At 33.7% G+C, this 19,571-nt stretch overlaps 1 protein-coding gene across 1 annotated transcript in view; it reads right to left on the bottom strand.

Moving 5' to 3' along the window:
- Nucleotides 1-19,571, bottom strand: part of LOC147077669 (inactive dipeptidyl peptidase 10) — a 285,528-nt gene that overhangs the window by 42,104 nt on the left and 223,853 nt on the right. The window contains exon 3 of the mRNA XM_085940067.1: nucleotides 7,707-7,801. Coding sequence (XP_085796193.1) covers nucleotides 7,707-7,801 — 95 coding nt within the window. The remainder of the gene's footprint in view (nucleotides 1-7,706; nucleotides 7,802-19,571) is intronic.

Raw genomic sequence — 19,571 nt, 5'->3', positions numbered from 1 at the left:
TAAATCAAGTATATGACAATGTTAACAGAATTGTTAATTCTTTCTTCAAATGTTAAACCAAGTATCACTCTTACCAACGCGACTTGTAAGTACTCCGAATCTCACTGGAACGGATATAATATAATATAAAGCAGGGTGGGATTACCACACCAGAAGCGGCCCTCTCGAGCAAGGTAATTTCCTCCTTGAGGCAACAAATTATCCTGTCATTTGGGATGGGCCGTTCTTCAAAGGAATCTCCTTAAATTCCTCACCCAAGGGATAGGGCACGGCATATCTGAACCGAGGCGTAACCCTAACCTGTACAGGGTTATTAGAAACTACATTGCGGTTATCTGTGAAGGGCAGCTTTGATAACCCTGCAAACTTTCACTTACATTTTATCCAAACTAAAACCTTTAACGAAAAATTAACCTATTATTAAAGCACGGCATGCTATCCGACATTTAACTTTGATGTTAGAAAGGCTTTTAAATATTTTAAAACATTCAGGTACACTGAGCTTAAAATATCTATTTTGCAATAAATATATAGCACGCACCAACACAGTCAAACAAGTTGTACAACATAATATAATATTACACTGTTATAATACATTTCATACTTGAAATTTTAGTAGCTTTAAATTGATGATTATAATGGCTTTGAAACATTTTTACAACGTTTTTATTAGCTCGTATTCTTATTTGTCCGGTACAAATCTTGCAATCGATTTTTAACGATTTTCCCGACTAGCTAGAGATTTGAAACTTTTAGAATATATCAGAACACGATGCCAATGCATTTAAAAAAAAATACTTTTAGCCATCTTTAGGTAGAATTAAATTAATTTTCAGTTAATTCTGTTTTGTATGAAAAGTTATTTCGGAAGAAATCCGTAAAAAGCAAAACACTATTATTGGTTGCTAGGGGTCTGGGGTCCTAACAACTAAATTATTAATATATACGTGCGTTACTACGGAAATCAATATGAAATGTCAAAATACTCAAAATGACATTTCAGTATTCTATATTTATTCTGTATTATACACACTAGTCACTACTCAATAGTACACATTTTTTTGATCGTTTAAGCTAGTCAAGTCAAGTTTATATGATTCAACAGAAAATTTAAAAACGTTGTATGTAAAAAGTTATTTTTATCTTGTAATTATTTTTTTTAATATTATTATTATAGGATTTTAAATTTAAGTTATTTATGTTGATAGTTGTCTCGGGGTAGAAACTCATCTTCAGGACAGTTAACGCTGTAGACCGCGTTCTCACGTAATGATTTTGACGTGCAACTGTCTGTTGAAAGTCTTCTGTACACGTCGATAGATTTACTTACAGCAATAGTGTGTATTTTAAACTATCGCGATAATAACTGTTTACACGTAAAAGTGCTGACTGTTTCGCCAATATCATTCTTCAAGAGTAAGCGAGACGCGATGTTGTTATCTTATGGTAGGTACCGTTTGACAGTCGTAAACATCGGTTAACCTCAAAATGAGTATCTGCGTGGTGCAGTTCGTTTTTTTCCCGGCAGGTTCGTCACTATCGTTTTACTGCGCAGGCGCAGATATCGAACGAATCCCAACTGTCGCGTGAAAATTCAGAAGCTTTCGAATTTTTTTGATTCATGCATGCAATCTTGCAACTTGCAGGATAATACATGTATACACGTGTATTTTCTTGTTATGGCCGCGATAATACGTACTGTAAGCAGTAAATCCATGCACGTGTAAACAACGTATACTGTTAAACAAGACATGTGAAAGAATTCTCTCACGCATTGATGTCGATTCGAGTTATTATCGCCTTGGATATTCTAGGTCTAGACCAGTGGTTCTTACGTAAAATTTAACTGTGGCCGCACAATTCACATTGACAGTTTTATGGAAACGTTTGGTGGCCGCACCAAGTTTCACTTTTGTTGTGATTGAAAAAATGAAAGCTAAATTTTATTTACTAAAAAAATGGACCACTTTATTAAAAGACAAGTCCATTTTCCTAATAAAAGACATTTGAACATTTTAATACATATCTATTTATTTAAAAATAATTCAAATGGAAATTCTTCAATACTCCTTTTTTCAATGCGAGCCGCATGACTGCTTTTAAGTTTACACCTGTCACCTGGCTGCGATATTTTTTTTTAAGAAATGCATTACATTGAATGATCTTTCACAGTATACAGTAGTAGGAAAAATTGACAATATTAATAAAGCAATTGTTGCCAATTCGTTGAATTTACTTGATTCTTGGTCAACCTATAACTTCTACTAAATTTTTTCAACCGTGGCATTATTAAAATGGTTTTTAAGTACTTGGTCATGACTCATTTCCAATAACGCATATTTAACGTTAGCCCAGTTAATTAAATTAAATACTGAACATGTTGGTGGCCGCACATGAGAACCACTGCTCTAGACTAGGCATTTCCAACGCGTCGATCGCGGTATGAAATTGGATAGATCGCACTATATGTCCATATGAATTGAGTGATGAAAATATAATAAGCGTGTTTGTTCAAATTCATCGAGATTTTGAAAGGGAAGCATCGAAGATTTCTATTTTTATTTTCATAACCAGATTTTAACCGGTAGAGATGTGCAAACTACTACACTACTTGCAGTCATTTAATCCCCAATATTTCATTTATTTTACTGTTAGAACTTGAAATGTTTAATAATAAAAAAAAAACAAAAGAAAAACAATTAAATGTCAAAGATTTGTATTTAAAATTGGAACATATTATGTGATTCAATTTTCTTCTAATGCAAATTTGTGCGATAGATAGGCATTATATTATGACCCTTGAAATTGAAATTGTCGAACTAACAATTTATTTCATTACAATAAGTTTGTTCCTACCTAAGTCATGTTGATGGTAAACAGCTAAATGTATGCAAAATACATTCCGTTGTTAGATCACAGACAAACTTTGACTCTCTCTGCGTAAAGTAGAAGTCTACATTCCGGAATCATTGGTTTTGTATCGATAGAGGAGGTTGGGTGCGTGATCCCAAATAAGTCAAGCGTAATGAAAATAGTTTAAAACGATTTTTAGTGATACAAAATGTTTACGTAACTGGGTGTATTTATTAGTTTTAAAGTTAAAATGAAATTATTAGAAATCGAACAATTTATGTTCTTCAATCTAAAAATAATTATAAATTTGTGAGGTATAGTATTTTTTATAAAATGAATTATAATATAATGAAGCATTCCTTTCTAGTAGACCACGTCCTGAGATGTCAGGCATAATACTTTTGATATTATTTCCAATGTAAGGGCGGCTCTCGTGGTACAGTGCATAAGGCGCTGGCCTTCCATCCGGGAGCTCTGGGTTCGACCCGGTGAGGACACAATATATTTATGTAATTTTGGAAGGAAGAAGAACATATTGTGTTAATAAGCCAATAATTACAAGATAAAAAGAACTTTTTATATACAACGTTTTTAAATTTTCTGTTGAATCATATAAACTTGACTTGACTAGCTTAAACGATCAAAAAAATTTGTGCATGTCATGTCACGTATATATTAATAATTTAGTTGCTAGGACCCCAGACCCCTCTAGCAACCAATAATGGTGTCGAAATAACTTTTCATACAAAACAGAATTAACTGAAAATGAATTAAATTTTACTTAAAGATGCCTAAAAGTATTAAAAAATGCATTGGCACTGTGTTCTGATATATTATAAAAGTTTCAAATGTCTGGCTAGTTGGGAAGTTAGTTAAAAATCGATTGCAAGATTTGTACCGGACAAAGAACCACCGGACGAAAACGAATACGAGCTAAGAAAAACGTTGTAAAAATGTGTTACAACATGAAAGTCTCAAACACAACATTCTGATACTTGCCAATAAGTATTTTTAAAATTTAATATTGAATAGGTAAGAAAATGATTTAAATTTTTTATTTATTATTTCAAATACTTATATATTTCTAAAGCCGGGGACTCATTAGCGAGCCATAAATCTAACCGTTCCAGTGCATCTATTCTATACACAAGACTGCTTTCGGCCGCTATCTAGGGTAGGAAAGTATCTAAGTATTAACATTTATTGTAACAATTACAATGAGTTAGTTGTAATTGTTACAATATGTGCTATGTTTTAACAGCACCTCTCTTGGCTGTGATAAATTTAAAAGTGAGATAGACAGTTTTGACAGTTCAGACGGCTAACTTATTGTAATTGTTATATAATTTTAATTATATATTATTATAATTTCCTACCCTAGTTAGCTTACATAAAGGCCGAAAGCAGTCTTGTGTATAGAATAGATGCGCAGATACTGTAACCAACTCTAGATGCGAAATAATTATTTATTAAACTCTAACTATTTTTTTGCCGTCCATACTGGTTACTGAATCTGCAATGGTCATAGTTACGGCCATGGCCCCTACATCCTGAAGCGGGCACTCAGGCCTTGATCTTTGGCGGGCCCCCCTACCTACCAATAAGATTAAAAGCAGTCTGACGCTCAACACAAGCGTTTTCCAAATGGTGTCCGAGGTCCATAAAAATTCAGTGTATTTTTAGCAATTTTTAACACATGGAGACGAATTATGGAGAACACACAAGAACCAAAAAATGCATCGTACAACCATATACCTATTTTAAAATGGTAATAACCCTGAAGTAAAATAGCGCTGCAGACGACTTTTTTACTATTAGAGCAAATTTAAGATGTGTATTTATCTCAATTATGTGGTCGACCCGCCACGCCGGGCTCCCTCTGAACCCGGGCCCTTTTGCTAGAGCCATGTCAGCCCCTCCCTTGTAGGGGCTATGGTTACGGCTCACTAATGAGTAGCCAGCATTAGGTTTTACAAAATTACGTACTTATGTTGAATTATAAAAAATCCAACATTCTTCAATCTTGCCTATATTCCGTATTGAATAAATGAAAATATGAATATACTTTCATAAGGCTTGTCTTTTGATTTTTTATTGTGAATATTTCTTTTTTATTATCACACTGACAATTACTTACAGTGTCCATGTTTTTCGTTACTTAGGTATTATGCGCGCCAAATTCAAAAGAAATTGCGTAAAACATTATAACTTTGTGAAAAGCCAGAAGCGGTATGCGAAAGCTCCTCTCTCTTAGATAAGATAAAAGTTTCCTACAGTCTCGGGCATTTACGCCGAGGGAACGAGATTCAGAACACTATCATTTTATAATATTTTATCGACAGAGTTCTTCGGAAAAGTTTATATTCACTGTTGACAAATTGACAATCTTTTAACCGTCAGTACGTTCTATTTTAAAGGAATCTACAATTAACAAGTTGTCTTCAAAACAAACAAACGAATTACGTTAATTGTACATATTATTTAATAATTAATAATAGATAAATAGGTAAGGTAAAAAATGTCCGCAAATGAAATTAAATCGTCCCCAATAGATTTTATTCAATGTGCCACCAAAATTCTCTATATCTAAAAATGGCTGAAGGTAAAACGAAAGGTTTTTAAACTAATCGATATTAAAAGCTTTGTTATTGGTACAGTTCGGTTATGAGGAATACAGTGGAAAACACATTTTGAAAATAGCCGATATACTGGATTATATAATCATAACTTTACACTTCGGTTCTATAATGAAAATGATGTAAGTAATATGTTCTAAAATATCTTTTTTTACATATTATCTATTTGTTTATTTATTACTACATAATATTAATGCAAGTGAATATCATTTGATCCAATTTTATATTGGTAATCTAGAAAATAGGCGTATCAGTGTAGTAAAAAGTGCAAAGTTATAAAACTCTATATAAATGAAAGTTATGTTATTTCAATGGAATACATAGATTCTTTTAGTTGTACCCGGTAAACGAAAAATGGAATCCCATAATCCCATTTGTTTCTAGTATATTTCTGATTTAAAAATGTTGTATTTTCATTGATAAAAAGTCTAACCACTATCAAATCAAAATGGTACCTTATCTTCTCTAATTTTGTTTATGTGAAAACTATTATTATCTAAAATTGCAAATGATCTGACGGCAGAACGTCCTACGAAAAGCAGCAGGTAAGTGCCATAACATGAATTGTTAAACACCCTTATAATCCTGAAAGCAAGTCGAAGGCTCTGTCTTGGACGATAAATAAGAAGGCAGGTTCTTACACGGGGCGAAGTGTTAGGATCATTTTGGGTCTGACACCAATCACTGAAGACTAACGTTATGTTTTGACAGTTGAGTAAATACTAAAAATGTTTTTTTTCCTTTATACGTGTCAAAATCAAAGAAAAAAAAAGAAAACTTCTTTGACGAAGGGATTCGCGTTAAATATTTATGTCAATATCTTTCTTCAAATGAAAGCTGTTTGTATTTGGATTATATTTTATGTATGATATGGGGTGTCTTTTTTTGGTATTTAGAAAAAGATTATCGTAAACTTATATTAGGCATAATAGTTCGACGAAATATGATAACACTATTCTGCTAGGCATTGCAAGCTGCGTAACGTTACCATAAAATGGTGGATAACAGTAGGTATATTGATAAATCATATTATATTCAGATTTTTAATAACAGAATGCACACTGTGGAACGCTTCTTTACTGATTTACTAAAAAATGATTTATTGTGCGATCAAAGCTCTAATTTAAAAAAAATACTGATTACAATTTACAGGAAATGTTGCACTATTTTAATATATTTTGGACGTTATTTACTTTAATTATTATAGATTCGTGACATCATAAATTAATCTATCTATAATAAAGAGGCTTCCATGTGAGCGTTATATTATTTAAATGAGATCCCTTACTCTGACTGTGACAAGGACTTCACTCCAAAAAGCGTCAATCGTCTTTTTAAATTATTTTGTTCCAAAACAACTTGTTAAGAAATTTGATGAATTTAGCCACCAGCATAAAAATCTACATACTACGTCTGATATCTAAACCATTGTAGACGACGGTAATCAATGGTTTTACTTCTTTATCACCAATGTTAAAATTGCACTATATTATTATTTGTGTCCGGAAACTTGTACGTATGCAGTTCGCCGTACCACACTTCAGCGTGAAATGTTGTATCCTAAATACATGGCCGTATATTAAAGACCGAACAACTTCTTTGGGCCGTAATATAGTACCGACATAAAATTCATGTCTAAATAAAGCATGGTTATTGTCGGTTTACACTTTACAGGAAGCCAGCAGCAAAAAAGTTTTAAAAACAACCGATATACTGGAATATTTGTTAGGTTAGGATAGGTTTTCATTCTAGAATTCATGAATTTTGCCAAAGTCAGCTATGGGAATTGAATTAATGTTCATATTTAATCTAATTGGAGACCTATACTATACGATAGAAAGCTCACGGCAAACTGTGCCACGGTAAAATGTTTGACGTGCAATTTACATATAACCATTATTATTATGTATAATGTTAATTCATGCGATCGGAGAGAGTTCCATAATAAATAACCAATGGACGTACACAGATCAATAATGGCATATAAATACATTTATGGGTTCGACAATTTAAATTATAATAATGTTTTGGAGTAATATATTATATGCTATTCAAGAAATTACGCAACGTGAATGTTTGAAATTTAAGTCTGTTGCATTGTTTTTCAAAACGCTACTGAGCTCTCGATCCAATAAAGTATTCATATTCATACAGTCAGATTCAAACCCCTAACGTTAGTAGAAATTTATATAAGAAGTCAAATTTGATAAAACTTACGAATGTTGAATTGGTCATAAGTGGCCTAGTGGTTAAATTATCTGCGTTGAGCACCGCCAATCCGCCGAACCTATCTCGGAATACCAGTTCGGTATCTGAAACAAAGATAAACAAAATCATTAAAGAATAAGTTTTTTTTACCACATATACTTAAAATATATATGCCATCATACAGTGATACCAAAGGGGCACTAAATTAACACAAGGATACCCTAACACCCGTCGGATAGGCCCAACTCATAAAGTTCGGTGAATGTACGTGGCTGCAAAAAACTAGGAACCGAGAAGAGTGGAAGGAGCTAGGAGAAACTGATGATGACATATACTTATATTTAAAAAGAAATTGTAATTTTAAATATATTTTTCATTAAGCCTTCTTATATAATAATACGTAGATTTAAGGGAACGACTCCAAGGATACAAAATTAATGGGAACTGGCTTACCAAACCGTGTGTGGTAGGTAGTATATTTGAAGTAGGGTTGGATTTATTTACCAACCTTATTTGTGCCATGCTCCACTTCAATGCTTCAAAAATCTTCATTATCAAAATTTCATAGTTAACAAATAAATTCTGAAAAAAATGAATTGCTTCAAATAAAAAATGCACATAGGTAATACCATTTTAAATTAAACTTTCGTTAGTAAGTACCTATATATATTTATTATATTAGATGTAAGTACAACTTGGAAGAAAATTAGTGTGATCCTTGTGCTCGATGTGAGCTGCAAAGAGTTTTTATGTCAGGTACTAATTTGGTCAATTTGAATATTAAATCTCCACAGTTTGTGATATCACGATTTCTTTTTTTCAATAACAAATCATTTACAGAGCTAAAGCGCCTCATTCGACAAAATATTATTCTGGGAATGGCAACAGTAATTTTCTCGGAAAGAGTATTTTCGAAAATGAGTTTTCTAACAAAAAACAAAATATAAGTACCAAATATAAATGATTTGCACATTGTCCCACGTTGGGAAACATTGCTTTAGGCCATAAACCAAGGGACAAAAAGGGCGCTGACTGTCATGTCATAACGTATTGAATGTGCTTTATCATTATGTGACAAATTTTAATTCAATTCAATTCAAATTCAATTCAATTTATTTATTTTTAACATATTGTAGACATTAAAAATTATAAGTTTAAGACGTTCACAACATGACATTTATAAAACAGTAGGTATTACATAAAAAAGAGATAGATCAGAATAGACATATTATATAGTAAGTTATTAAAAAGTAGAAATGTGTACATACAAAAAATATTAATTAGATAGGTACAAGGAATTACACCGGATGAGTTAAGCAGACCCTATTTTAAGAATTTATAAAACAACGTTCACCTATGCCCATCCTCACGTAGGTGGAATATATCAACACCCGAAGCAATTTTGTTGAACATAGTTATCGCCTTCCCAATTGGCATTACCAGTGGCAGGTTGGTTCTGCACTTTGGGAGAATAAACAACTGATGCTCTCTATTTCTAAGATAGTTATCAGGGATACACCGGTCAACACTGCCCAGAATGACAGAGTTCTCTTTTGTACCTCGTATAAGTTGAAAAAAAATATATGAGATAGAGATAAAAAAATATATGGGATAGAAAAAATAGATGAGAAATATATGAGCATATCATGAGACAGATGTAATCATTGAAAATAACATATTATTGACACTTGTTTAATAGTTTATCCAATATTTTTCCACATTCGAGATCCTGTTATACTGCACCCGATAGTTTAAGCTAGTTTCCATTAATTTTGTCTGCTCTGGTAGAGTCTATCTATTTTTTTTTTTAACAAGTATTGTTATTTTTTTGTGTAATGGCGTATTTATTGATTTTAAACATCTCTAAAAAAGTAAAATGGAACCAATAACAGTCTATTGAGCAAGGAGAGTGTCAAATTTATTTCAAAGAAATTAAATTGATCGCCTAGGCATAGGTTAGGTGTGGTTCGGCGCCCCTGCAATCAATGACGCGTGAAAAATGCCACGGCACGACTGCGGTTTGCCGTTTATCACCTCTGTCGCGATTTATGGGGATCATTTTTTTAACGCCACGCATGGAGGGTTTTAAAAAAAGCTTTGGAAAATGCTTTATTTAAGTTTGGCCATGTTGTGAGTACCTACATTAATAAAATAACCTAATATACAGTAATGGGTGCTTACAACTCTTGATATACCTGGCATATACGAGGATAAAAGATCAGTGACAAAAATAATACAATACAATAATATATCACAATATTTAATCAATACTACCAGTAAAATAGTATCATAAAATACGTTATGCTTCAATTACATTGAGCTACTTTACGAGCTGTTTGTTAGCGAATTTACAATCTGCCTGTAAAGTCGTCCAGTGTAATAATTGAACAAGCTAACAAGCAGATTGTAAACAATCTACAGATAAAAGTTGAAAACCGGTCAACTTCACACGCTACACGCCGGAGTGTGGGCCCACTGCGTCTGCGCAGTAGAGCGTAGTAGCAACCTCCCGGTAAAAAAACGAACTACTTTCTGTCAAAATAGTCGCTGGCTTGTGGCTTCTCAGCGAATGGAAAGTTTTGTGTGTCATCATCACAATCGCAGTAGCTGAATCGCCCGCTATTTAATTCGCCAACAAACAGCTCGTAAAGTAGCTCAATGTAATTGACGCTTCAGAGCCACAGACATTTTATTAAGAGCGTACATAAGTGAAACGGCAAATAATTCTCAACAGTATGTGGGACGTAATTTCGGCCTCGTTGCCAATCGGAGAGCGATTGTCGACCTGTGAGCATATCAATTTGTTTTGTGATGGCGTCGGAGGAATATATTCTTAAATCGTGTAAAGATGACTAAAAAACGTTCCGCATGTACTCGAAAAAGAAAACATGTCAATGAATATACTTACTATTATTATTAGTAATCTAATATAACAATAAACATTACATTTAATTGACGCATGTTGGATTTTTATGACAAATTATATGTCGTTCGGCTTGCGTCATTTGCACAATCCGCGCATCGCCTAGTCACGATATTTTTAGACCATGCCTCAGCTGAGGTATAGCCTTAACTAGTTTAGTTCTCTTTCTATATTTTAACCGTCGTGAATAGGTGTATTTAATTTGTCTCTTTTAATAACTTACGACTATAAGTTGGACATCGCAAACAGTTGGAGGATAGACCATCAGATGTACCCTGATTACGTGCCACATTCGCATTTAATGTTACCAATTTCTAAATATGATAAACTACCGTCGACAGCCACCGATAGCCGCCTTTTGTATATAATAGACCCACTGAGATCATAATCTATCGATGCAATGACCAAAAATATTTTAATTTTATGTTTATTTTCCCATATAAAGTATATTTTATTATTATAATTATTATTCAATAATATATACAGTAGCGCAACAGCATCTGTAAATCTCCATAAACCATCGCGCAGATTTCCTATCAGCAAAGGAGTCCGACAAGGTGATACAATCTCACCTAAACTATTTACAGCTACCCTTGAAGACTTATTCAGGCAACTTGACTGGAATGACAAAGGGATCCCCATAAATGGAGAATACCTGAGTCATCTGCGCTTTGCCGATGACATAGTAATTTTCTCGCAAGACTCAGAAGACCTCCAAAGCAGAATGCAGGAACTCGCTGAAGTAAGCAACAAAGTAGGTTTGAAAATAAATGTAACAAAGACGAAAGTCATGTTCAACTGCTTTGCAGGACAAAAAGAGATCCTCATCAATGGCACTCAGCTCGAACAGGTGAAAAGCTACATCTATCTGGGACAACAAGTATCTATAGATGGATGTATATTTGATGAAATTGTTCGCAGAGTAAAGCTAGGCTGGAGTGCTTTTGGCCGCCTGAATAATGTCTTCAAAAGTGACCTTAAACTGTGCCTAAAGCGCAAAGTGTTCAACCAGTGTGTGCTTCCCGTGATGACATATGCGTGTGAAACATGGACCCTAAGTAAAAGAGAGATCCAGAAACTTAGAGTAGCACAACGTGGTATGGAGAGGTGCATGCTGGGCATAACGCGAAAGGACAAAAAGAGGAATGAGTGGATAAGGAAGCAGACAAGGGTTTGCGATGTAATAGAGTTTATTAAAAGCCTTAAATGGAGATGGGCTGGACACATAGCTCGAAGAAGAGACAATCGTTGGACAAATCTAGTCATCCAGTGGTATCCAAGAAGTACAAAACGTCAAAAAGGTAGACCTAGAGGCCGCTGGATCGATGAAATGATAAAGTTCTGCGGAAGTACGTGGCAACGCAATGCACAGGACCGAGAGAAGTGGAAGCAACTTGAAGAGGCCTTCATCCAGCAGTGGATAGATTCAGGCTGATGATGATGATGATGATGATGATTATTATAATTACGCACCCACGATAGCCGCGCGGCTCAAGCGTCGGCCTATAGCGTCGTGGGTCCCAGGTTAGAATTCTGGGTCTGGCAAGTACACATATTTGCAAGTATACATAGTTAGAGTATGGACCTAATAGGTTGAGCAAGTGGCTGACATCCATTTCTAACAAAATCTGTTAATACAAACCTCTACTCTATGGAGGCCCATATGATCTTATTAGGATCGGACATGGCCGGATTTTTTTTTACGTATAATAATGTTTAAAAAAGTCGAACATAGTCCTGTTCTCTCTATTGTTGTTTGGAATATTATAACTGACTGACTTCTCTGAAAATATTTTACGTACTTTATTAGAATTTAATTTTTCCAATTGACTGATGACCTTTCAATGATATCAATACAGGCTGTACCAAAAATAAACATAGACACCTACATTTAAAAAAAAATGGCAGCCGTTCCTGTCAGTCTGTGATGTATTTGTGTTATTTGAGCCTTCGCAAATAATAAAATATATAATATCTAGAAAGCAATTGATTTAATGAAAACAGCAAGGTAAAACGGATTTTTTATGACTTGCTTGAAATTAAATATCATTTTATTGCGAGTCGACGTGATTCAACATAACAATTTATATAGTTTCGAAAATTTATTTAAAATTATAAGATAAATTGAACGAGACAATAAACCAAATATTTATTTAAGTAAACAAATTTAATAATATAAAGCTTAGTTACTTCTACTGTAAATACAGGGTGGGGCGTGGGAACTTCATTTTTTTTTTTTAAATGGCATGATAAAGTTAGTGGGGGTCACAGAGGTATGAGGAAGGGCTCAATGAGAGGGGCTGGATGAGAAGTTTGTGTTTGTGTGATAATGTAACTTGACAAACATCATGTGAGCTACTGGTTGACACCTTACCTAACGACGCAATTGTGTTCTTCTCTGACGAGGCACATTTTAACCTTAGTGGCTGTGTTAACAAACAGAATATGCGGTACTGTAGTGAAACAAATCTCAGGGTACTTCATGAGAGGCCTTTACATTCGGATCGTGTCACGGTATGGTACGCAATTTCAAGAGTATGGATCATTGGCCCTTACCTTTTGGAAGAAAACGGTCGTGCTGTAACTGTGAATTCAGACCGTTAGTTGACAATGATCCAGGAGTTTTTATGCCTGCTCTCGAAGAAATAGACCTAGACAATGTGAGGACGCACAGCCCCCACCACCAGGATTTCAATAGATTTTTTGAGACAAGCCTTCCCCGGGCGGCTGATCTCCCTTAGAAGGAACGTAAACTGGCCTGCGCGTTTGCCTGATTTAGCCCCCGTTGATTATTCCCTGTAGGGTTATCTCAAATCCCTGGTTTATAACGATCGTCCACGGATCCTGAAAGACCTTCAGAAAAACATCCGAACTGAAATTGCCAAAGAGTGAACCGAAACTTCCGAATTCGACTGAATCAGTGTGTTGACAATGGAGGGCGACTTTTATAAGATTTTTTTTAAAACGGTGTAAAATAAAATTTACTGTGCTGCGTGACAGGCGAAAAATAAGAATACAATTTTTTTAGAATGTGTACAGTTTTTGATTTCATTTTCAAAATCCACGCGCCACCCTGTATAACAAAATTAACATGTCATGCTGAAGAAGACTTACTTAAGTATACCCGGGAGATATTAGTCATAATTCAAATAGTTTAATTAAAAATTGGTGTAAGGTCATATATTTTGGAAACCCATATACAAATATTTCAAAATGTTTACCGGATGATGATAGTTTGTTATGTCTTAAATAACCTTTATAGCAAAGATAAACTATAATAATTTAGTTCTACATTGGAAAACCAAATGCGTCTTAAATAATAGGATTAAATAATATATTAGATGCCTTAACGGCCCACATGCTGAGCGTAGGTCAAAATGGAGCTTTTATGGTATTTTCAAAGCATAACCCTGGACATTCCTAAAACGTTGTAGATAATCTATTTATATAATTATGAAGCCCTATTATCCTTTATATTTATTTTAAACATTTGATGACTGCATATAGTATTTTTATTACACAAACCCGTTTTTAAAAAAAATACTTTTTTCCCGGTTAGGTACATGTTCAAACACGCGCGTTACTCCCTACTTCATTTATCGTTTGTCAATTTATGGCTACGGCCGTATGTTGTAGCTTAGCTACTGGGAAATGCCAATAGAAATGGCGTATTTCAAAAAAGTACTACCTTATTCTTAGGTCAATAATTATTATAAAGTAAACATTATTCTTAGGAAGTTTATCACATTTCAATGGTCAAACACATAGCTTATAATCAGTATCTTTAGAATTATCTTCAAATGTGTTAATTGTGTCCATTTTTTGAATAATAAAATGCCTAATTCTTGTGAAATTTGGGATCACAGAGATTATAAATATAATTTTTTATCGTAAATATTTCACTATAATAATGTCGACATAAATTATACTGATGGTTTTATAAATGCGTTTAAAAATTAATAAATGTAAAAAATCTCAACACCTCTGCATATGGATGTACTAAATTATGACTACATTCTGAAACATTAGAGCGAGAGGTTTAAAAGAATACTATTTTATGTGATAAAAATACTTTATGTAGTCATCAAATGTTTAAAATAAATATAAAGGAAAATAAGGCTTCATAATTATATAAATAGATTATCTATAACGTTTAAGGAATGTCCAGGATCATGGTTTGAAATTACGATAAAATCTCAATTTTGACCTATGACGAGCACGTGAGCCGTTAAAGTGACAATTTTTGCAAAGGGCAATAAAAAATTAACATACACATGTTAAACATATTAATTTCAAAATTCTTCATGGCATTAATAAATTTACTTTAAAAATTAATACCCAGTTAAGAATTTCTTGAATAAATAAAAATAGTAACGTTAATTAATAATATTTTAAATCCACTCCTCATGATTTTCCAATTCAAAACTTCACCCCTTCTACTCAATTATGTTATATATACTACCCCATTCTCACATTGCAAAGGTCATTTTATACACCTTGTGCAATGCACATTTCGCACGTATTTACGGAGTGGCCCTGGATATAACTAGTGATAAATAATTATACAATAATAACATAAATTTACGAAATCAATGACATTTAAAAAAAATACGAACGATATAAAATAGATATAATTGAATGTGGGAAGAATAACAGGTAAAATTCCAAAAACTAAATACAATAATAACCGGTGAAAGTATCGAGCTATATTATTATATTGGTGTACGAATACGGAAACTTGTATGTATGCAGTTTGCCGTATCACACTTCACCGTGAAATATAATATGGCCGTATATTAAAGACCGTCCAACCTCTTTGGGTCGTATAGTACTGACATAAAATTCATGTCTAAATAAAACACGCTTGGTTTTTGTTGGTTTACGTTTTACAGCAAAAAAAATGAAGATAGCCGATATATTGGATTATTTGTTAGGTTAGGTTAGGTTTTCATTCTTGAATGCATGAATTTTGCCAAAATCACTATGGAAATAATTGAATTAATGTTCGTATTGAATCTAATAAAATTGGAGACAGTATAGTAAACGGTCATATCTTTCCGATAAGAAAGATAAGAACTGTGCCACGGTGAAATATTTTACTTACAATTTACATATAACCGGTGTAATTAGGTATCTGCGGGTCTATTTTATACACAAGGCGACTATCGACCGCTAAAGTGATAAAGTGATAGTATTTATTACATATTTGTATTTAGGTATTATTATTATTACAATAAGTTGGCCGTCTAAATAGTCAAAACTGTCTATCTCGCTCTAAAGTTAACACAGCCAAGAGAGCTGCTGTTAAAATATAGCACTTATTGCAACAAATACAACTAATTTATTGCAATTGTTACAATAAGTGCTAATATTTCGATACAAACCTACCCTAGATAGCTACCGTAGAAGCCGAAAAGCAGTCTTGTGAATAAGAAATATTTAAAATAATATACTTTGTATTTTTTTTCCCGAAATAGACTTGTACATCCTCGTGATCAAGTCAACTAGAAATTCTCAGTAGGGTTTCTTCAGTAGGACAGGATAGGAATGGGGATGTATAAAGAAAAAAATTGCCATATGAATTCGCTGGGTCGGAAATATATTGACAGGCAATGGCGGCCCATTGTTCAAATATTATGAAACCTGTCCGCGAAAGAGTTTGGTTTTTCTTGCTTCGGAAATAATTTATTGCTCGCCTATATTTTTTATAATAATATATCAGGCGGTAGAGAATTTTTCCTTCTCTGACTGAACAAAAAATAGACCCGATCCAGTAAAAAGACACGAAATGAAGTTATGGTCTAAATTGATAAAGTTATAAAAAAATACAGAATGCCACATATATATAGAATTCTTACTATACAAGACCAACACCAAACTAAACAGAAGATACTACACTTAAGTTCTGATAAAATTGAAGTGCATCTCGCCTACATGTTGCCTACTGTCATGCTGTCGCGGCGATACATTTAGTCTATGGTTTTGTAATTTTGCTGAATAGTTTGAACGATCAGAATCTCTAGAAATTCACTGAAGAATGACACTGACGAAGAGTGCCAACTATAATGTATTAGTAATTTGAAAATTGCTAATTTCAATTAATTTTAACAGTTTCTACGTATGCGTATGTTAAAATTACTTGCGACATGACATCCATAGATAATATTTTGAACAAAACCCAACCTGCAGACCAAAGATAACATTCTTATAGAAAATACACAGTGCCAACCGCTAAAAACAAAAAAAAACGTGATTTTGACATGACAGTCGAAAAGTGTAGGCATGTAGAAGATTATAAAAACGTTCATTGAGTCATGCAGGTGTCGAAGCAGTGCAGTTCAATGTGAGGTGACCTCATTGTTGTTCTGGTGATTTCGGCAGATTTTGCCAACTAACAATGTTAGTTTAAAGGTTCAAAATGTGCTACGGGGTAGAAGCATCAGTCTGATACCATTTTAAACACCAAGAAAAACGACATTACACACTTTTCTCCGTAGCGGCAGCTTATTGTAACGTCACGTGATAGTCCGCGACTTGCACCATAATATAATTCACGTTTTATTGGCAAGATCCAAAAGATTAATATACCCATAGAGGTGAAAATCAGAACAATGGTTTGGACAAACGGTATATCGAATAAGTCAGACGCGGATAGCGCCAAGCAGACATAATGTATAATATGAAGTAAATAAAAAACAAACAAACAAACAAATATAGAATACAGAAATGTCATTTTGATTTCCATAGTAACGCACGTATATATCAATAATTTAGTTGCTAGGACCACCCTCCTAGCGACCAATAATAGTCTTTTACTTTTTACGGATGTTTCTGAAATAACTTTCCATGCAACCCAGAATTAACTGAAAATGAATTTAATTCTACTTAAAGATGGCTAAAGGTATTAAAAGAATGCTTTTTAATCGTGTTCTGATATATTATAAAAGTTTCAAATGTCTAGCTAATCGGAAAATTAGTTAAAAATCGATTGCAAGATTTATACCGGACAAACAACCACCGGACAAACAATAATACGAGCTAATAAAAACGTTGTAAAATAGATCCAAAAAACATACATTGAATTAGTTGTATATTATTATAACATGTATTTTTAGAAAATTTATTATCTTTGCTAGCGGTTCAGTAAATTTGGTCATACGGCGGAACTAAACAAAGTATGAGAGAGAGATCTATCAAATTCAGGAACATTTTGAATGTGTACAAAAATTATTAAGGTAAAAAGGTAACATATATAAAAATAACAAGAAATGATTGTTGTAAATCACTGATGCCCATATAATAGGAGGTATACTTTTGGAAAGATATTTTATTTCGTTTGATAAATTGTACATGGCGTGTTTTTGACATTTATAATATATTCCATGTTTATGTCATGAAACGACAAAATACAATATTAAAATAAGTAACTTTCAAATTATTGTTTAGGAGAGAATCGAAGTGTGTTTAATACATGTAGTTAAATTCAGATATGTCAAAGAGGTCACAAAATGCGTAATGCGATGAGAAAAGAAATATGACGTATTTTGTATGGTAATTATATAATAGACGAAGCCTACAATATACATGTGCTTATGAATGCGAATAAAATTTCATGTAGTTATCGTCCGCATCTGTCAAAGATGGTAAGTATTTCAACACAATTTTTATATAATTTAATAAGCCCTGTAAATTGAATTTATAGAGTGTGGCACCCCCGTATGGACCCCATTTGGGGATGGCTCTGTGTTTTTGGAGGCCCGAATCGGTATCAAACCCAACAAATAATAAAGCGCTGATTACGAAAATAAATAATGTTGAATATCTGCTGGCAACAATGCCATAATTATGACCGTTGGAGATATTGCAAGGTCGCCTTGAAAAAAACCGTTGAAAGCGGAATAAAAAATGGCGGGCAGAACGCTGCAAGCAGCTAAATCGCGAACACGCCGATTTCGTCCTCCGCAAAATTAAATTATAAAAAAATGTAATGATTATAATATTAACGTTTCACAATTTAACAATTCCGGTGTGTTAATTATCCACCTTCCATCCCGAATCCAGACGAAAAAAACCATACTAAAAATAAAAGTGACAGTTTGAAATTCTCTTACCGAAATGGAGGGAAGTGATAAGTGGCGCCCAACGTGGGGCGCCACTTATCACTCCCCTCCATTTTATATGTGAATTTAAAACTGTCACTTTTATTTTTAGTATGGTTTTTGTTGTTGTTATTGTTGCCAGCAGATATTCAACATTATTTATTTTCGTAATCAGCGCTTTATTAATTGTTGGGTTTGATACCGATTCGGGCCTCTCCAAAAACACAGAGACATCCCCAAATGGGGTCCATACGGGGGTGCCATAGGTGGTTACTGTTTTGTTAATTTATTGCTATATACACCATAACCAAATCAACGAAAACGTTTGACTTTTACCAGAATCAAACATTCACATTATAATACAATTTATGTGACATACAATAATTAAAAAATGAGATGTCTATTTTTAAATGTTAGCTTGTAGTAAAGTTGTTTATCACTTTCCGTAGTAATCACCGTTTTTGTAGATGTTTGATATTTTAATTTGGTATGATGTCCAACTATTAACACCAATAATTAATTTTATATGAACAAACAAAAATGCGATGACACGCCTTACCACTATATGGAAGGATCGGGGAATTTCGATTGCCACAAAAATGATGCATGTGCAAACATTAGTGTTCTCGATATTTCTATACGGAGTCGAGTCGTGGACCCTGAAGGCAAGAGAACGGAAGGCAATTGATGCCTTTGATATGTGGTGTTGGCGCCGAATGCTTCGCATTTCTTGGACGGAGCACAGGACGAACCAGTCAATCATCCAGAGACTGAAGTTAAAGGAACGGCTCTCGACGATATGTCTGAGAAGAATTCTGCAGTTTTTTGGACATATTGTCAAGCGCGGACCGG

This window comes from Rhyacophila brunnea, unplaced genomic scaffold, assembly GCF_057557595.1.
Source record: "Rhyacophila brunnea isolate RB1 unplaced genomic scaffold, BYU_Rbru_1.0 scaffold_12, whole genome shotgun sequence".
In the NCBI taxonomy this organism is placed as follows: domain Eukaryota; kingdom Metazoa; phylum Arthropoda; class Insecta; order Trichoptera; family Rhyacophilidae; genus Rhyacophila; species Rhyacophila brunnea.
This window is presented reverse-complemented; position numbering and strand designations above follow the sequence as displayed.